The sequence below is a fragment of the Polyodon spathula genome, chromosome 5 (assembly GCF_017654505.1).
Source record: "Polyodon spathula isolate WHYD16114869_AA chromosome 5, ASM1765450v1, whole genome shotgun sequence".
Lineage (NCBI taxonomy): Eukaryota > Metazoa > Chordata > Actinopteri > Acipenseriformes > Polyodontidae > Polyodon > Polyodon spathula.
This window is the reverse complement of record NC_054538.1, coordinates 47399403-47421056: the sequence shown is the minus strand read 5'-3', so window position 1 is coordinate 47421056 and position 21654 is coordinate 47399403. Positions and strand designations below refer to the sequence as shown.

General features: G+C 41.1%; 1 protein-coding gene across 2 annotated transcripts in view; it reads left to right on the top strand.

Annotated features, from left to right (window-relative positions):
• adcy3a (adenylate cyclase 3a) overlaps positions 1 to 21654 on the top strand; it is a 245893-nt gene that overhangs the window by 175165 nt on the left and 49074 nt on the right. For both annotated transcript variants that reach the window (XM_041250672.1, XM_041250671.1), the window contains exon 12: positions 17019 to 17135. In XM_041250672.1, the coding sequence (XP_041106606.1) occupies positions 17019 to 17135 (117 nt within the window). The remainder of the gene's footprint in view (positions 1 to 17018; positions 17136 to 21654) is intronic.

Below are 21654 nucleotides of genomic sequence, written 5' to 3'. Positions count from 1 at the left end.
CAATATAAATCTGACTAACTTTGGCCCTTACCATCACAGTGAAGTTGTCATCACACAGGTTCTAGAGGCACGTGCCACCATTAAAAGAAACTCCTGAAGACCTCCTGGAAAAAAGTTGTCGATGCCTATCAGTCTGGAAAGGGTTACAAAGCCATTTTTAAGGCTCTGGGGCTCCACCAAACCACAGTCAGAGCCTTTAGCTTTCAGGTTGTTTGTGTGCTGTACTCGTAATAATCAAGCGCATGCAGAAGAGCATTTTAGAATTCACTGCTCAAAGGGTTAAAAGAGCTGCTTTAATATAAGTAACAGGTAATTCAGGCTATAAGAGATATGTCCCTAAGTATAATTGTGCGCCATTTTTGTATTATATTATATATTTATTTACCAGCAATAACTGCAACCAAATGCTTCCTGTAGTTATTGATTAGTCTCTTACAGTGCCGTGGAGGAATTTTGGCCCACTCCTTCATGCAGAACTGCTTCAACTGGTTTTTGAGCATAAACTGCTCGTTTCAGGTCCTGCCACAACATCTCAATGGGGTTTAGGTCTGAACTTTTACTAGGCCATTCCAAAACTTTAAATTTCTTGTTCTTCAACCATTCTGATGTAGACTTGCTTGTTTGTTTCGGATCATTGTCTTGCTGCATGACCTAGCTGCGCTTCAGCTTCAGCTCACAGACGGATGGCCTGACATTCTCCTGTTGAAAAAAAAGAGAGAGAGAAAGAAACATGGATAAATCATATCCCGGTAAAGAGGTTGTTTAGGGCGGAGAGAGTCTGTGCTTCAGAATCAGAATCTGAATTCAGTATTATTACCAATACTTCTTTATCACTGAGTGATTTTCAACGGTTTACAAACACTGTTGACATTTTTTTGACTGGGCTTATTATATGTAATTCAGTCAATATCTGTCAGAGGGCACAAGAGACAAATAACAGGTGTAACAGAAACCTAGTGTTAAACCAGGGGTTTTGTAGGCTCAGTAATTCAAGTTTAAAATTGCAGGACATATTGGTTCGTTCGTACTTCATGGGGACCAGAGAGCAGCGAATGTACCGGTACATTTATACTACTCAAAGGGTTAAGAGCCCCATCTGTGTCAGGCATCATCTCCACCCTTAGGAGATATCAACGACTGTCGCATCTAGACAGTATTTTCACACCACACTGCCAGTTAAGGGCTTTTTTAAAGCGACACTGTGCTGTTGACCAGAATTTATCCCGAGTGTCTTTTGGCATTGCTGTGTTAGCTTTAGAACATAAACATGAGAGAAGCCCAAACAAGCCCCTTGGGTGAACATTGTCAATACCATTTAGAATTCTGAATAGTTGAATCAGATCTCCATGTAATCTTCTTTGTTCAAGACTGAAAAGATTCAGTTATTTAAGCCTGTCTGCATATGACATGCCTTTTAAACACAGAATAATTCTGGTTGCTCTTCTTTACACTCTTTCAAGAGCAGTGTGACAGGCTGGCGAGTGGATAGAGGCCCAGAGACAGACTGCAGTTCCAAAAAAATAATACTTTTATTACAAATAAACACAAAATAAAAGTGCACAAGGGCAAAAACAAAGATATTTAAACACAAATAACAAAACACAAAGGAAAACTTACAAAAATAAAGGTTTCCAGGCTGTGCGATGCCTTCACTGGATCAAAAAACCACAAAAACAGCAAGCACAAACACCAGCTTGCTTCCTCAGCTCCCTCCTCTCCCTAATGGGAAGCTGAGGCCTCCTTTTATGTCAGGTGGCTGGGTGCTGATTGATCGTTAATTACTCTAATCAACCCCAGCCACCTGAACACAATAAACCCAGGCAGGTGGGGGAATTTAACCCCATAACTGCCAATTTATATAGGGCAGAGCTATAAAAGTAACATCCTTTTAGTGGCAAGGTGAACAGAACTGAACACAATATTCTAAATTAAGTCTTACTAATGCATTGTAAAGTTTTAACATTACTTACCTTGATTTAAATTCAACACTTTTCACTATACAGTATATCCGAGCATCTTGTTGGCCTTTTTTATAGCTTCCCCACATTGTCTAGATGAAGGCATTTCTGAGTCAACATAAACTCCTTAGGTCTTTTTCATAGATTCCTTCTTCAATTTCAGTGTCTCCCATACGATATTTATAATGCACATTTTTATTGCAGTACCTTACACTTTTCTGTATTAAATGTCATTTGCCATATGTCTACCCAGTTCTGAATCTTGTCTAGATCATTAAACCTTAAACCTTAAAGTTAAACCTTAAATAAGAACATAAGAAAGTTTACAAATGAGAGGAGGCCATTGGGCCCATCTTGCTCGTTTGGTTGTTAGTATCTTATTGATCCCAGAATCTCATCAAGCAGCTTCTTGAAGGATCCCAGGGTGTCAGCTTCAACAACATTACTGGGGAGTTGATTCCAGACCCTCACGATTCTCTGTGTAAAAAAGTGCCTCCTATTTTCTGTTCTGAATGCCCCTCTGTCTAATCTCCATTTGTGACCCCTGGTCCTTGTTTCTTTTTTCAGGTCGAAAAAGCCCCTTGGGTCGATACTGTCAATACCTTTTAGAATTTTGAATGCTTGAATTAGGTCGCCACGTAGTCTTCTTTGTTCAAGACTGAATAGATTCAATTCTTTTAGCCTGTCTGCATACTACATGCCTTTTAAACCCGGAATAATTCTGGTCGCTCTTCTTTGCACTCTTTCTAGAGCAGCAATATCTTTTTTATAGTGAGGTGACCAGAACTGAACACATTATTCAAGATGAGGTCTTACTAATGCATTGTACAGTTTTAACATTACTTCCCTTGATTTAAATTCAACACTTTTCACAATGTATCCGAGCATCTTGTTAGCCTTTTTTATAGCTTCCCCACATTGTCTAGATGAAGACATTTCTGAGTCAACAAAAACTCCTAGGTCTTTTTCATAGATTCCTTCTCCAATTTCAGTATCTCCCATATGATATTTATAATGCGCATTTTTATTTCCTGCGTGCAGTACCTTACACTTTTCTCTATTAAATGTCATTTGCCATGTGTCTGCCCAATTCTGAATCTTGTCTAGATCATTTTGAATGACCTTTGCTGCTGCAACAGTGTTTGCCACTCCTCCTACTTTTGTGTCGTCTGCAAATTTAACAAGTTTGTTTACTATACCAGAATCTAAATCATTAATGTAGATTAGGAATAGCAGAGGACCTAATAGTGATCCCTGTGGTACACCACTGGTTACCACACTCAATTCTGAAGTTTTTCCTCTAATCAGTACTTTCTGTTTTCTACATGTTAACCACTCCCTAATCCATGTACATGTGTTCCCTTGAATCCCAACTGCGTTCAGTTTGAGAATTAATCTTTTATGCGGGACTTTGTCAAAAGCTTTCTGGAAATCTAAATAAACCATGTCATATGCTTTGCAATTATCCATTATCGATGTTGCATCCTCAAAAAAATCAAGCAAGTTAGTTAGACACGATCTCCCTTTCCTAAAACCATGTTGACTGTCTCCCAGGACCCTGTTACCATATAGGTAATTTTCCATTTTGGATCTTATTATAGTTTCCATAAGTTTGCATATAATAGAAGTCAGGCTTACTGGTCTGTAGTTACCTGGTTCAGTTTTGTTTCCCTTTTTGTGGATCGGTATTACGTTTTCAATTTTCCAGTCTGTCGGTACCACCCCTGTGTCAAGAGACTGCTGCATGATCTTGGTTAGCGGTTTATAAATTACTTCTTTCATATCTTTGAATACTACTGGGAGGATCTCTTCTGGCCCAGGGGATTTGTTTATTTTAAGAGCTCCTAGTCCCTTTAACACTTCTGCCTCAGTTATGCTAAAGTTATTTAAAACTGGATAGGAACTGGATGGCATGTGGGGCATGTTGTCAGTATCTTCCTTTGTAAAAACTTGTGAAAAGTAATCATTTAATATGTTTGCTATTTTTTTTTCTTCATCTACGATTTTGCCATTTGTATCTCTTAAACATTTAATCTCCTCTTTGAATGTTCGCTTGCTGTTGTAATATTGGAAAAACATTTTGGAATTGGTTTTAGCTGCCTTAGCAATGTTCATTTCTATTTCTCTCTTGGCCTTTCTAACTTCCTTTTTGACTTGCGTTTGCAGTTCCGTGTACTCTTTCTGCGTACTTTCTTTTTGGTCCTTTTTTAATGCTCTGTAAAGTGCCTTTTTTCACTGAATATTTTTTTTAATTGATCTATTAAACCATTTTGGCAATTTAGTTTTACATTTAGATTTGTCTACTTTAGGGATGTAATTGTTTTGCGCTTCTAGTGCTACATTTTTGAAGAACAGCCATTCTTCTTCTGTGGGTGTTTTCTGTATTTTACTCCAATCTACTTCTGTTAGTCTCTGTTTCATACTTCATAGTTTGCTTTTCTAAAATTGTAAACCTTAGCTTTAGTCATTACTTTTGGGGTTTTAAAAAACACTTCAAATGAGACCATGTTGTGGTCTGAGTTTGCCAGTGGTTCTCTGACCTCTGTTTTAGTTATTCTATCTTTGTTATTTGAAAAGACTAAATCAAGGCATGCCTCCCCTCTAGTCGGTGCCTTGACAAATTGTGTTAGGAAGCAGTCATTTGTCATTTCCACCATTTCTATTTCATCCTTCGTGCTACCCACCGGGTTTTCCCATTTTATTTGGGGGAAGTTGAAATCCCCCATTAGTATGGCTTCTCCTTTGCTACACACATTTCTGATGTCATTGTATAACAGATTATTGTGCTCACCGTCTGAATCTGGCAGTCTATAGCATGCTCCTATTATTATGCCCTTTGAATTTTTGTCCGTTATTCTGACCCATATTGATTCGGTTTTATTTTCTTTGTCCAGGTTTAACATCAGGGCTTCAAGACTGTTTCTTATGTATAGCGCTACCCCTCCTACTCTTCTGTCCTGCCCGTCTTTCCTATACAGTGTATACCCACAAATATTATATTCGTCCCCATCACTCTCAGGCAACCACGTTTCTGTAACACCTATCACATCATAGTTACCTGTTAGTGCATTAGCTTCAAGTTCTAGAATTTTGTTTCTGATACTTCTAGCATTTAGATAAATACATTTAATAGTGGTCTTACCTGAGTTGTTGTTCTTGTTTTGATGCGGTCTCCCTTCTGTTTTTTTGTTGATTTCTCCCCCCTTCCTTTCTAGTTTAAATGCTTCTGAACCTGCTCGAGGATCTTTTCTCCGAGTAGACTGGTTCCCTTGTTATTTAAATGCAGTCCTTCCCGTCTATACAGATAGTCCTCGTTGTAGAATGTGGTCCAATGATCAAGATAGCTGAAGCCTTCCCGTGTGCACCATGTCTTCAGCCATGCGTTTTGATTAATTATTTCCAGCTGTCCATATGGTCCTTTGCAAGGTGCTGGTAGTATACCAGAAAATACCACGTTTTGGTTTTCTCTTTTAATTTCCTTCCTAGCTCTCTGAATTTGTTTTGCAGGGATTTTGGTCTGTCTCTTCCAATGTTGTTTGTACCGATGTGGACAACTACTACCGGGTCGTCTCCTGTTCGTTCTAGGAGCCTGTCCACGTTCTCAGTGATGTGCTTGACCGAGGCTCCCGGAAGGCAGCACACTGTTGTAGTAAGGGGGTCCAAACTGCGAATTGAACTTGCTGTGTTTCTCAATATGGAGTCCCCAACAATCATGACCTCCCTTCTTTTTGCTGTCTGGTCACCACTGTCAATGGGATCCTGGATGTTGTTCCTTTCATTCTCTTGTTGTTGGTTCTGCTCATCAAAATTCTGAAGTGACTCAAATCTGTTGGTTGTTTTGATTTCTGGTGGTTGTGTTTGACAAAGTTTCTTTTTTTCCCTGCTTCTGCCTACCTGAACCCAGCTGTTCTGACCTTCTATTTCCCTGGTGGCTTTCAGTCTGTTAGGGGTGATGCAGACTTCCATGAACTGTGGGTGTGCCAGTTCCTCAAGATCCTGTTGCTGTCTCACTTCTTCCAGCTCCATTTCTAGCATACTTACTAGTTTATGCAAATCCTGGATCGCGCGGCACTTTACGCACACTTGGTTTAGCTCCGCTGGGTTTTCTCGGATTTCCCACATCAAGCAGGTGTCACAGATTACTGGCTTGAAGACCATATTGAGGTTTTTTTTTTTTGAAGTTTAGTTTCTTCTGCAGCTGTCAACCTGCTTTCAAACTGCTTCTAAACTGCTCTGTAATTTTCCACGCCTGTACTTCTCCCACTCGCTGTCGCTGGGAAGACTGCCTCATTTAACTGCATTGTTCTGCTGTGCTGTTGGCTCCTCCCCTCACCCGTGCCTCAGAACGGCGCTGAATTTGAATCAGCTGCTCCGAGTTTCAGCTTGTTTGTTATCAGAAAAACACACATAAGAACATAAGAACATAAGAAAGTTTACAAACGAGAGGAGGCCATTCGGCCCATCTTGCTCGTTTGGTTGTTAGTAGCTTATTGATCCCAAAATCTCATCAAGCAGCTTCTTGAAGGATCCCAGGGTGTCAGCTTCAACAACATTACTGGGGAGTTGATTCCAGACCCTCACAATTCTCTGTGTAAAAAAGTGTCTCCTATTTTCTGTTCTGAATGCCCCTTTTTCTAAACTCCATTTGTGACCCCTGGTCCTTGTTTCTTTTTTCAGGCTGAAAAAGTCCCTTGCGTCGACACTGTCAATACCTTTTAGAATTTTGAATGCTTGAATTAGGTCGCCACGTAGTCTTCTTTGTTCAAGACTGAACAGATTCAATTCTTTTAGCCTGTCTGCATATGACATGCCTTTTAAGCCCGGAATAATTCTGGTCGCTCTTCTTTGCACTCTTTCTAGAGCAGCAATATCTTTTTTATAGCGAGGTGACCAGAACTGCACACAATATTCAAGATGAGGTCTTACAAGTGCATTGTACAGTTTTAACATTACTTCCCTTGATTTAAATTCAACACTTTTCACAATGTATCCGAGTATCTTGTTAGCGTTTTTTATAGCTTCCCCACATTGCCTAGATGAAGACATTTCTGAGTCAACAAAAACTCCTAGGTCTTTTTCATAGATTCCTTCTCCAATTTCAATATCTCCCATATGATATTTATAATGTACATTTTTATTTCCTGCGTGCAGTACCTTACACTTTTCTCTATTAAATGTCATTTGCCATGTGTCTGCCCAGTTCTGAATCTTGTCTAGATCATTTTGAATGACCTTTGCTGCTGCAACAGTGTTTGCCACTCCTCCTACTTTGTGTCGTCTGCAAATTTAACAAGTTTGCTTACTATACCAGAATCTAAATCATTAATGTAGATTAGGAATAGCAGAGGACCTAATACTGATCCCTGTGGTACACCGCTGGTTACCACACTCCATTCTGAGGTTTTTCCTCTAATCAGTACTTTCTGTTTTCTACATGTTAACCACTCCCTAATCCATGTACATGTGTTTCCTTGAATCCCAACTGCGTTCAGTTTGAGAATTAATCTTTTGTGCGGGACTTTGTCAAAAGCTTTCTGGAAATCTAAATAAACCATGTCATATGCTTTGCAATTATCCATTATCGATGTTGCATCCTCAAAAAATCAAGCAAGTTAGTTAGGCACGATCTCCCTTTCCTAAAACCATGTTGACTGTCTCCCAGTACCCTGTTACAATTTTCCATTTTGGATCTTATTATAGTTTCCATAAGTTTGCATATAATAGAAGTCAGGCTTACTGGTCTGTAGTTACCTGGTTCAGTTTTGTTTCCCTTTTTGTGGATCGGTATTACGTTTGCAATTTTCCAGTCTGTCGGTACAACCCCTGCTTCAAGAGACTGCTGCATGATCTTGGTTAGCGGTTTGTAAATTACTTCTTTCATTTCTTTGAGTACTACTGGGAGGATCTCATCCGGCCCAGGGGATTTGTTTATTTTAAGAGCTCCTAGTCCCTTTAACACTTCTGCCTCAGTTATGCTAAAGTTATTTAAAACTGGATAGGAACTGGATGACATGTGGGGCATGTTGTCAGTATCTTCCTTTGTAAAAACTTGTGAAAAGTAATCATTTAACATATTTGCTATTTTTTTTTCTTCCTCTACGATTTTGCCATTTGTATCTCTTAAACATTTAATCTCCTCTTTGAATGTTCTCTTGCTGTTGTAATATTGGAAAAACATTTTGGAATTGGTTTTAGCTCCCTTAGCAATGTTCATTTCTATTTCTCTCTTGGCCTTTCTAACTTCCTTTTTGACTTGCATTTGCAGTTCTGTGTACTCTTTCTGTGTACTTTCTTTTTGGTCCTTTTTTAATGCTCTGTAAAGTGCCTTTTTTCGCTGAATATTTTTTTTAATTGATCTATTAAACCATTTTGGCAATTTAGTTTTACATTTAGATTTGTCTACTTTAGGGATATAATTGTTTTGCGCCTCTAGTACTACGTTTTTGAAGAACAACCATCCTTCTTCTGTGGGTGTTTTCTCTATTTTACTCCAATCTACTTCTGTTAGTCTCTGTTTCATGCCTTCATAGTTTGCTTTTCTAAAATTGTAAACCTTAGCTTTAGTCTTTACTTTTGAGGATTTAAAAAACACTTCAAATGAGACCATGTTGTGGTCTGAGTTTGCCAGTGGTTCTCTGACCTCTGTTTTAGTTATTCTATCTTCGTTATTTGAAAAGACTAAATCAAGGCATGCCTCCCCTCTAGTGGGTGCCTTCACAAATTGTGTTAGGAGCAGTCATTTGTCATTTCCACCATTTCTATTTCGTCCTTCGCGCTACCCACCGGGTTTTCCCATTTTATTTGGGGGAAGTTGAAATCCCCCATTAGTATGGCTTCTCCTTTGCTACACACATTTCTAATGTCATTGTATAACAGATTATTGTGCTCACCGTCTGAATCTGGCGGTCTATAGCATGCTCCTATTATTATGCCCTTTGAATTTTTGTCTGTTATTCTGACCCATATTGATTCGGTTTTATTTTCTTTGTCCAGGTTTAACACCTGGGCTTCAAGACTGTTTCTTATGTATAGCGCTACCCCTCCTCCTCGTCTGTCCTGCCTGTCTTTCCTATACAGTGTATACCCACAAATATTATATTCGTCCCCATCACTCTCAGATAACCACGTTTCTGTAACACCTATCACATCATAGTTACCTGTTAGTGCAGTAGCTTCAAGTTCTAGAATTTTGTTTCTGATACTTCTAGCATTTAGATAAACACATTTAATGGTTGTCTTACCTGAGTTGTTGTTCTTGTTTTGATGCGATCTCCCTTCTGTTTTTTTGTTGATACACGCGGCTGTTTGACTTTGAGCTGCTGCTGTGTTTCCCCAATGTCCTCTGTTTTCTGATTAAAGCAATTAAAGATGCAATTTCTCCTTTCTGCTTCTAAACTGCTCTCTACTTTTCCATGCCTGTACTTCTCCCACTTGCTGTCGCTGGGAAGACTCACTTCAATTCACATAATTCACAAAAATAAAACCAACAAAACACACTTCCTTTCATGAAATGATTTCAACATTTGTTATTTAGTATTTTACTATGCCAAATAACTAGGTACATTTCTTTTTTATAAAGACAATCAGAATAATAATTTAAAAAAAAAACTAAAAACTAAAGCTGTACACGCTCAATGCTAAACTACAACAGTATTAAGATCTATTATTTGTTCAAAATGACGTGGTGCTGCAGTTTGTTAAAACACTTTAAGGTATCAAATTAAATAAATAAACAAATTAATAAATAAATACTTTGTTTAGCTGATGGGAAATATAATTGGGAAATTATCGGTCTTTTGCTTAAACACAAACATCTACCCATACAGGTTATTATAGAGCAGAGATGAGTCGTTTATTTTTTTCAACCAGATAAATAAAATATGTTTAGCAAAAAAAAAAATACATTCATGACATTGCACAAGTAAGCTTCCAATGATTATTACATATGTGGAGTTTGTAAAAAATTTTTTTTAAAAAATTAAAAGTTTTCTTCACTTACCTTCAAAGAAAATTTGAAAAACTAAGTTGATAATCAGTAGGCTATTCTGGTGCAGTCTGCGCTAGTTTTGTTTTGAGACATTGGTCATTTTCTTATAGCGCAGATTTCCGCAGTTCTGCACAGTGCTGCACAGAATCCCGGAGATGCGCTGTAGACATCACTCAACACCCACAGAAATCTGTGCAGATTCTGCATAGCCCAGCACAGCTTTGAAATGTTACTGCGGGAGGCTGGCTGCGGCTGTGAACCAAAGGGACGATGCAAAGATCACGAGTGACCTGTTAATCGTAATGCAAATAACCACTAAAACTACTGCTGCCACCTTGTAGCGGAGGCGAGCGACATTTTATCATTATACAATGAAGCCGTTGAACAGCCTTGTCAATGCTATATTAAATAAATAAATCAATTATCAAAACAAACATAATGTACTAAATCTGTGATAAGTGATGTATAATTTTACAATAAAGTTAATGTTTTTCTATTACATTAAACTGACTGTTGATAATCCAGACAAATGTAAATATAGCACGTTGAAAATGTGTGCAACGCTGCAAGGTTTGGAGAAGGCGTTTCTCTAAAAGCTACGTGTGATGTCAGAAAGGCAGCAGCCAAGAGCAGCCGGCACAGCAAGCTCTGGGTAACAGAACGCAACAATTGAAACATGTATTCTGTGTCGTTGACCGTTTCCTTCAAACCCATTATCAAAATACAGTATCAGTTCACAAAAAGATCTTCCTCAGACACTTTGCTAAGGCTGCAAGTACCATCACTTGATTTTGAAGAAGCATGTTTGCAGTTGAAAAAATGTATAACTGAATTACGATAATTGCGGTTCAGAATAAAAGAAGCGGTATTAATACCGTAATGTACCTAAACCGCGGTAAACCGAAAAACCAGTATACCGACCCATCCCTATTGGTAACTTCATGGGCTTTGTTCCAGGGTATGACTATCACAGACATTTGCAGTACAGTGGTGTGGACTACTCCCCATACTTTTACATGGTTCTATCGACTCAATGTCACAGATCCGCAAAACCCTGGTTTTGGAACAAGAGTGTTCAGGGCGGCCTCGCGCTCAACCCTTACAATATAAACATAGAGGTGAGTTCTCCCTTAATTTTTTAGCCCTAGCTACTTGTACTGGGGTTCCTAATGGTAACATGCAAGGTGGCCTAGGCCGAGCCTTGTGGCATTCCAGTTGGTCTGCAGTATTCCCTTGCGGCAGCTTTTGTATTTCTGCCCATGAGGTAATGGTTCATATTTGAAAGGGAATGTTAGATTATTATCATAACCCTTGTTCCCTGAGATAGAAATGTAACCATTAACCTTCAAGATTTCTGCATCCATGATTGCAACAGTCTTGAAGGAAAAATTATGATGAGATCTGTGTGAGATCTATTTATGCCCTCAGGGGCGGGCACGACTGTGTCACAGGGAACCAGGGTTTCATTCCTTGAAGTTGGATTTTAGAGCAATGTTGTTGAGTCAGTGATTCAGTTAGATTGTACACATTCAGATGTTTTTGTGTAGCTTTTCCTTCTAAGAGGCAGCTTTCTTAAGATGTTTTCCGTGCGTGTTTAAATGAATATTGCAGTTGGGCTGGATATAGTCAAGTTATCCAGTCACAGAAGAGCTCTTATCAGCAAACTTCACAAGAAAGTACTTTCCCACCTTCGTTCAAACAAAGCATCGTAAATCACAGAAAATGCATTCAGTTAAAAATATTTTTCTGTGAAATAGCTTTTTTCACATTTTCTGATGTGATTTCACACAACGCAGTACCAAATGAAATCTTAAAAGTCGCTTATTTATCATTATAATGAATTAATTAGATTTTATTCAATTTCCTGAATGATAAATTACTTTCTGGAATTTGAGTTAGATCCATGTATTAATAATTATAAATTGTCTCCACAGAAGAAGTAACACACATCCCAGCTTGCCAATCACTTACGTGAGTCTACCTGTTTACAGTCAGTCCCTATGTTATTGACAAACAGATCTAGAGGTCTGCCTGAATTTTAAACCCCACCCGAAACCGACCCGACCACACTGATCCGGAAACCGACCCAAGCCCGAGCAAGCATATCTTTTTAGGACCCGACCCAACGTTCTTGTGTAAAATATGATGATAATTTGCAGTGTAAACATACTAGTAAATTAATGAATACATAATAATAATGAATCATATCTAATTTACTTTTTAATGTACCCACTGTCTAGATAAAGAAAACAAGGGTTGAAAACTGAAGATGAGCATTACGGCCTATTCACAAAATAGATTTTTTTGTTTATTTGTTTGTTTGTTTTTTAAAATTTGCTGTTAAGATCACAAGCTCAAAATGTTCAGTAAAAAATAAACAAATATGTTGTGGAAGTCCATCTGAAAACAATATATGTACTGTACATGCAAACCTCATATGATTATGGACTATGGACTACAATTACAGGCTAAACATTCATTAAAAAAGATCTTGCATTTACAACCTCAGGCAAAGTTAATTTCCAACAAACATAAAATCACTGCACTACAGATTTGCTTTGTTACAAATAATAATAATAATAATAATAATAATAATAATAATAATAATAATAATAATAATAATAACAAACTTCTTACCATAAACTGGTTGTGGGAGTCCACCTTTGTCATCCAATAAGTATTGATGAAGCAAAATTTAAACTTTTGCAATTAAATGTTTATTATAGTCTTTTAAAAGTAACCATTTGACAAATATGCCTGTTTCTTTTCCAGGCAGAAAGGCTGCCAAAAAAATAAATAAATAAAAATTGTAATTTAAGAAAAGGATAGTTTTGACAGTTGATGGCTTGAGGGCTGTCCTCCATTGATCTATGGTCCTTCCAGCAGCTCTCCCATTCATCAAACTCAGTCAGTGCTTTTTTGGCAGCTGGTACATCCTCGTCCACTTGGCTTTGCTTTCCATGGAAGTTTTTGAGTAATCTGCATACTTCAGTGTAAACCTCTTCACGTATATGGCTAGGCAGCATTCAGAGTTTTTTAACTTTAGGCCAGTGAAATATTGCTATCTTGTGTAAGTCGCTTATTGCCACTTTTTTTACAAGCCATTCACTGTGTCATTGCCTGACAACTGCTTGTATTGGAGTATCTGAAGGAAGTGGCTGACAATGTTGTTTAAGTTTCTCAAACCATAAAATTACCAAGTTCAGTGTAGGGTATGCATCTCCCTCCAGTTCCCTCTGAGCTTCATAATATGGTGGTAGCAATGAAACTAAAAACTGCAGCACATCTGGAACAATGTTTTCCAATCTGTGGCTCTCTCTCGTGATCTTCGGGTTTCTCGTGCAGCTCATGATAAATCTCCTGAATTGAATTCAGCTTGTGATACAAAGTGCTGAACCTGGTTTCTCCCATATGTAATAATGTTTTAGACAGCTGAGCTGCAATACCAGACTGTTTGATGTATTTCACCAAAGACCTGGCATTATTCTGCAACATTTGGAGCTTCTGAAGCTAACTCCTTTGAATCAAGAGCATGCTGAAAAACAGTGCTGTACACATGGTCTTGACAATTTAGGCTTCAGTATGGTCTTAGAGCAAGCACTATGTTAGAGCCCTGATCTGTCACCCACACTACTTTATTTAAAGCAGTCGGGTCAAAACCGAGTGTGTTCACTAGCAGCCTTAAAATCTTGCATCTAATGTTTTCACCGGTTTTTGCTTCTTCCAAAGGAAACATTGCAATAGTTAATACTCTGGATGTGAGCTTGAAGTCTGGTGTGACATATTGGCACTGCTATATAGTGTATTTTACAATAATCACATGTCCACATATCAGTTGTCATTCCGACCCTTGCCTCTTTCAGTATCTCATTAATCTGAGGAATTCGTTCTTTTCTTTTCTGTTCAGCTACATCACGGCATCTCCTTGAGACTCGGATGCAAGGACACACAACTTTCTGATACTCGGCAGTAGGTAGCGCCCGCATTAATTAGCTCTTGTGCTTGATCGATGAACTCCTTTCTAGACACAGCTTCGAAAGTACAAATATCCTTGCAACAAAAACGCATTTCCCTGTAATTTTTTATTTTGTATGTACTGTCACAGCTTTTTCAGACTGTACAAATGATATGATCTACGACTGACTAGGACCTGCTACTGGGCGAATGCATCCCCTGTCAGTGTGCTGCTGCAGAGTTGAATTCCCTGTTTTTTTGCTGTCGTATTTAAACAACAATTTGCAAGACTTAGCACATAGCCACTTGGATATTTGTTAGCACGGAATACAACAATGTTGAAATTCTTCCATACATTAGATTTAGAGGTACCTTTTCCTGTCACTGCACTTTCTACAGCTACACATTCTCCCATCGATATATATATATATATATATATATATATATATATATATATATATATATATATATATATATATATATATATATATATATATTTACACACACACACACAGTGCCTTGCAAAAGTATTCAGACCCCTGACCAATTCTCTCATATTAGTGAATTACAAATGGTACATTGAAATTTCGTTCTGTTCGATATTTTATTTTAAAACACTGAAACTCAAAATCAATTATTGTAAGGTGACATTGGTTTTATGTTGGGAAATATTTTTAAGAAAAAAAAAAACTGAAATATCTTGCTTGCATAAGTATTCAACCCCCACACATCAATATCTGGTAGAGCCACCTTTTGCTGCAATAACAGCTTTAAGTCTTTTGGGGTAAGTATGTACCAGCTTTGCACACAGTGTCGGAGTGATTTTGGCCCATTCTTGGCAGATTTGCTCCAGGTTGTTCGGGTTGGTTGGACGACGCTTGTGGACCGCAATTTTCAAATAGTGCCACAGATTCTCAATGGGATTGAGATCAGGACTTTGACTGGACGTAGGACATTCACCTTTTTTGTTCTTGAGCCACTCCAATGTTGCTTTGGCCTTGTGCTTGGGATCATTGTCCTGCTGAAAGGGAAATTTCCTCCCAAGCTTCAGTTTTTTAGCAGACTGAAGCAGATTCTCTTGCAGTATTTTCCTGTATTGTGCTCCATCCATTCTTCCTTCAATTGTAACAAGATGCCCAGTCCCTGCTGATGAGAAGCATCCCCACAGCATGATGCTGCCAACGCCATACTTCACTGTAGGGATGGTGTGTCTTAAGGCATGGGCAGTGTTAGGTTTGCGCCACACATAGAGCTTTGAGTTTTGGCCAAAAAGCTCTATCTTGGTCTCATCTGACCACAAAACCTTTTCCCACATCGCAGCTGGGTCACTCCCATGCTTTCTGGCAAACTCCAGACGTGCTTTCAGATGGTACTTTTTGAGTAACAGCTTCTTTCTTGCCACCCTCCCATACAGGCCAGTGTTATGCAGAGCTCTTGATATGGTTGACTGGTGCACCATTACTCCACTCCCAGCCACTGAACTCTGTAGCTCCTTCAAAGTGATTGTTGGCCTCTCTGTGGCTTCTCTCACAAGTCTCCTTCTTGTTTGAATGCTGAGTTTTGACGGACGGCCTTTTCTTGGCAGTGCCTGGGTGGTGTGCAGCTTCCACTTCCTGATTATTGATCCAACTGTGCTCACTGGGTTATCCAAACACTTGTATATTATTTTGTACCCTTTCCCTAATCTAGGAGTTTGTATTACTTTATCTCTAACTTCTGTAGAATGCTCTTTGGTCTTCATTTTCCTTCAGATTCACAGCCTTACCAATGATCCTTCAACAGTGGGGTTTTTATCCAGAAAATGTGACAGCAACTTTAATGGTTCACAGGTGGAGGCCAATGGTAAGGTAATTGTGTCCTCGTTAGGGCAATTTCTTTCATCGATGCAAACTGGGAGCTTCCACAGCACGGGCTGAATACTTATGCCAGCAAGATATTTTCCAACATAAAATATTTAACAGAACGAAATTTCAGTGTACCATTTGTAATTCGGTAATATGAGAGATTTGGTCAGGGGTCTGAATACTTTTGCAAGGCACTGTATATATCTATATATCTATATATCTCTCTATATCTCTCTCTCTCTCTCTCTCTCTCTCTCTCTCTCGTCTCTCTCAGTCATTCCCGCCTGAGATCTCTATATAGATAGAAGAATATATCAACCTCTCTATATATATCATATATAGGTGGGATAGATCTATATTTTTAGGCTATATAATAGTCTCGCCAGATATAAAATCCTTGTAAGTCGCTTTATATAAAAGAATCCACCAAAAAATATACAATAGGGCCCACTGATTTAGCTAACGACTTGCCACCTCATGGAGTGCTTGGAGTCGGAAGTGGGCTGTCAGAGTCACGTGCGTATGATAAACAAAAAAATCTAAAAAGCAGTACTGGTATTGTTTTAAAGTAAAAGGTAATTTGCACTCTTTAATATAACAGTAGATAACCCCACCCGACCCAACCCGAACCTGTTTGTATTATAAGTGTTGGGTTCAGGTGGGGTTGCAAGGCTCTATTTTTAATACAAACAAGTTTGGTTGTTCAGGTTCAGGTGTAACTCTCTCATGGTCTTTGATATCATAAGAAAATATTGATGGAAACACAGCCTTCTTCTGTAAATGTTGTGTAAGGTTCAGATGGGGTCTTAATAGAAAAGGAAAATAAAGTCTGGGGAAAAAATATCGACACTGATGGCTTGGGTGAAATTAATGGCAAGGAAATTAATGGAGATCAACAATAGACTGGGGTAATGAAGCCGCGGTGGCGCGGTTTAATAATGGCCCTACATTGATCAGATCATGTCACAGTGTGGAAGTTTGTTGCTTCACCTCTGCTGGTTCAGTATGATTTGAAGTTCAGAATGTTAGTAAAGCCAAGGGAAGCAATAAGAAGTGAACTTAAATTTGCACAGTAATTTGTCAGTTTTCCCATGGTTATACTATGCATTTACCATAGTTTACCATGTTTTAAATATGATTTACCATACCTCTCTGGAATTTACAATGCTTACCTATGCTTTACATGCTTTCACTATACTTTATTACACTTTGTTGTGCTTTTACTATGGGAAACTATTATAAGGGTATTATAAGGTCTGCCACGTCTTCCCACAGGTATTTCCCAAGAGGCTGGTATCCTTCTCTACCTGGATCGACCGTACACGCTGGGCGCGGAACACCTGGGCCATGTCTGCAATCTTTATACTCACTATGGCCGACATCGTCGATATGGTGAGGGGCCAGCATTATGCATGTCTCCATGTGTGTCTTTCGCATAGTACCTGTGATACTTACTGTATGTGTTTCTGCATGTCTCTTCCATTAGTTTTACATGCCTGTAAAGGTATAACTTTATGAATATTTTCAGCCTTTAATTTTCCAGGCTTTATTTTCAGTTTGATTCAGGTGTAACACTCATGGTCTTTGATGTCATAAGAATCTCTTGATGGAAACACAGCTGCCTTCTGTAAATGCTGTATAAGGTTCAGGTGGGGTCTTATACAAAGGGAAAATAAAAATATCAACTTGTGACACTGATGTATTGGGTGATGATGTAAGGCCAGGAAATTAATGGAGATCAACAACAGACTAGGGTAATGAAACCACTGCGGCGCGGTTTAATAATAACTAAACAAAAGGTTTAAACAAAACAGAACGTTTACTCAAAATAAACGGCACATTGACCAAAACAAACAAACAAACAATAATGATAACAAGTATCATGCTGGTTTAAAGCCAGCACGAGTAGCAATTGTTTACTTTCAGTATCTGTTCTTACTTTTCTCTGTTCTCCTCTGGACAACCCACCCCATTCAGCCAAAGCTTTTATATTATGACCGAGGGATTAACTGGTTATTAATTGTCTTATTAACCCCTTGGCCATAGTCTGCACGAGTTTAATAATTATGCGTGACTGTCAGCTAATTCAATAACTACTAGCCGTCAGTCACGCAATCTCACGAGGTATTTAAAACAATAACAAATAATGGCAAACAAGCTTTCGCCCGATCTTCAAAACATAATATAAATAAAAATACATAATATGCACAGGAGCAGGGACTACCCCATCACACATCTCCACCCTTGTGCATAGCACACATTGCCTTAAAAATCCAACAGTCTTGGCTATAGTCCCGGGGCAAGAAAGGAGACTTCAGTGGGCCCATAAGCAGTGATCTGGGCCACGGACTGGCTAACAGTGGCAGTACTACTGGCCCCAAAGCTGGCCGTGGTAATGCTGTCAGTGGCAACTCTGACAGCGGGGTGGCACGTTCCTGCTGCTGATCTGCAGCTGACAGAGGAAATGCTGTCAACGGAGCCATTAACAGCTCCCAGGTTGGCTTCTCCAGCCCCAGCAAATCCCTGGCGGTCAGCAGCAAACGACTTCCAGGGCAGGCATCTCCGGGCAATAGCAGATGGGCAACCTCAGGCGTTGCAGAGCAGGCATCCCCAGGCGACAGAGAACAGGCATCCCCAGGCGATGGCGAGCAGGCCTTCCCAGACGACAGCAAGCAGGTCTCCCTAGGCGACGGCGAGCAGGCTTCCCCAGGCGACGCCGAACTAGCCTCCCCAGGCGACGGTGAGCAGGCTTCCCCAGGCGAGGGCGAGCAGACTTCTCCAGGCGAGAGTGAGCAGGCTTCCCCAGGTGAAGGTGAGTAGGCCTCCCAGGCGAGGGTGAGCAGGCCTCCCCAGACGAGGGCGAGCAGGCTTCCCCAGGCGATGGCGAGCTGGACTGCCCAAGCCCTTACAAGCTTGGCAGCCCTATGCTTTGCACTCTCGGGCAAGAGTTGATCCTCGGGAGGCGATGGGAGCAATAGGTAGTCTCCATCTTGCGGTGGAGGTGGGAGCTGCAAGTAGTCTCCTTCTGATTTTGGAGATGGGAGCTGCAGGTAGTCTCCCTCTTGTGGTGGAGATGGGAGCTGCAGATATTCTCACCCTGGCAGTGGAGGCGAGAGCAGCTAGTCTTCCTGTATCCTTGGGGACTGATGCAGCTCTCCCTCTGTCGCTGGGGTAAACAAGGCACCTCCTTCTTCCGCTGGAGACAGTGGGGCTTCTCCCTCTCTCATTGGAGACAGCGGGGCTGCTCCCTCTTGATTTGGAGACAGCAGGGCTTCTCCCTCTCGTGCTGGAGACAGTGGGGCTTCTCCTTCTCGCGCTGGAGACAGCGGGGCTTCTCTCTCTCGCTGGAGACAGTGGGGCTTCTCCCTCTCTCACTGGAGACAGCGGGGCTTCTCCCTCTGGCGCTGGAGACAGCGGGGCTTGGAGACAGCGGGGCTTCTCCCTCTCTCATTGGAGACAGCGGGGCTTCTCCCTCTTGCGCTGGAGACAGCGGGGCTTCTCCCTCTTGCGCTGGAGACAGCGGGGCTTCTCCCTCTTGCGCTGGAGACAGTGGGGCTTCTCCCTCTTGCGCTGAAGAGAGTGGGGCTTCTCCTTCTTGTGCTGGAGACAGTGGGGCTTCTCTCTCTCGTGCTAGGAACTGGTGCTCCTTCTCTTCCTCTTCTTGGAGGAGGGGGCAGTTGACCACAAAGTGACCCCACTCCGCGCAGGCAGGGCACCAGTTCAAGGTCTCGAGAGCGCTGAGGTAGGCATCCTCCTCCTCTTCTCTGGGGCGGGGGCAGTTGATAATTAATAGCCGGCAGTCACGCATTCTCACAAGGTATTTAAAACGATAACAAATAATGGTGGACAAGTTTTCGCCAGTCCTTCAAAACATAAGATGTAATATAAATACAAAATAATACATAGTATGCACAGGGGCGGGGAGTACCCCATTACACAAATGCAAACTAACAAGTCACTTGTATAAAAAAAAAATATATATCTATATCTATATATATATATATATATTTCTATGAGCTATGAGGTACATTTATTTTATAATTGGGCTAAAACTAGGGCATTAGGAGCTCCCGAGTGGCACATCCAGTAAAGGTGCTGGAGTGCAAGAATGCGCCCTATAGTCTGGACGTCGCCGGTTCAAGTCCAGGCTACTCCTTTGCCAGTCGAGGAAGGGAGCTCCCAGGGGGCTGTACTCAATTGGCTGAGCACCGCCTGGGGGGGCGGTTAGGTCTGCCAGGGTGCCCTCGGCTCACCGCACACCAGCTGGGTCTGGGTGGGTGCCAGTGGGCATGCTTGTAAGCTGCCCAGGGCTGCATTGTCCGATGCTGTAGCTCTGGGTGGCTGCATGGTGAATCTGCAGTGTGTAAAGTAGTGGCCGGCTGTTGGCACATGCTTCACACGGAGGACAGCATGTGCTTGTCTTCACCACTCCCGAATCAGTGCAGGGGTGATAGCATTGGGCTGAGCCTAAAAATAATTGGACATTAATAAATTGGAGAGAAAATAATAAAATAATTGGTGACCACTAAATTAAAGAAAAATAAAATAAATTAGGTCATTAGATTGTTATGCATTTTTGTTACAGTTGTTTATAGGTAATTTGCAGTTACATATTTGCAGTATAACCTCTTCCTCTAGGCAGTTGACTTTTATACCAACCATAAAATTGGGCTGCACCTGGAAGCTGACTGCACAGTTCTTGTTATTCAAAACTACAGACTCTTTTCAGTTTGCAATAGGTTTGCAGTTTAAATGCAAGTTTATTTAGTTTATGTAGGGAGAAGATTCCTGAAGCAGGACCTCCCTTTTAGTGGGAGTAGCATTTGGCCTGAGCTTGGCCACCTTTTGTTTGCTATCTCTGTTTTTGTACAGTATTTTGTTTTGCATTTTGTTTAATTATGTACACGTGTGTTTGTTCTCCCACACTAGGGATACCATTGCTGTTACCCTAGTGGCAGCCATAAACCACTGCAACTGCATGCAATTTTTGTTATAATTAATAAAACCTGGATGTCTGTGCACTGTTTCAATCGCAAACTGTCTCTCTAATATATCAGCGCATACCCACACCGTGACAGTATTCCCTGTTACATTTGGTGTGAGAAAGGGGTTCTGCTGAGTCCTGCCGAGGCAAGGCAAGACCACCCTGCAATGGGAAGAAAAAGCAGAGGCGGTTGGCAGAAGAAGGGGATCCGTGGTGTGGAGCTTGGGGAGAGTTTGGACACTTCCGAGACGTGTGCCCCTACAAGGATCCGCAATTCATGGAAACCTTTGCCAGATTCAAGGTGGAGTCGGCCGAGGAATAGCTCCGCCAGAAGGTCCAACCCCAGCCACCGACCAGACAGCGCAAAACAGACCCCTCTGCCTTTCATGCCCTGTGGGATGACGGGGAGTTTGGGAACAATGTGGAGATGCCTGTCAGTATGCCGGAGAAGACGGAGCTCCCTGCCCGAAAATGGAAGGGGAGGAGCGTCCGTTCCCGATCCAGAGTCAAGGGGGCAGGAGCCGCCTCCTGCGCCAAGGAAGGAGGAGCTGCCTGCCCAAAGGCCAGAGAAGGAGGAGTTGTCTGCCCAAGAGCCAGAGGGGGAGGAGCTTCCGTCCTGCATGCCAGAAAGGGAGGAGCTGCCATTCTGCGTGCTAAAATGGACCAGAGCCGCCATCTGAATGAGCAGCACAACTACCATGGCCCACTCAGCAGCCCTTACACATGATGCTGAGGTGAGAGCACGGCAGAAGCCAGGCATGCTACCACCAGCGCCACTACCATCTATGCATCTATAGTGTGTAGAGTTGTTGCCAGCGCCACTACCGGAGTGCCCAGTGGTTGTTACCAGTGCCACTGCCAGAGTGCCCAGCGCTATTGTTACCAGCGCCACTGCCGGAGTGCCCCTCGCCACTGCTGGAGTGCCCT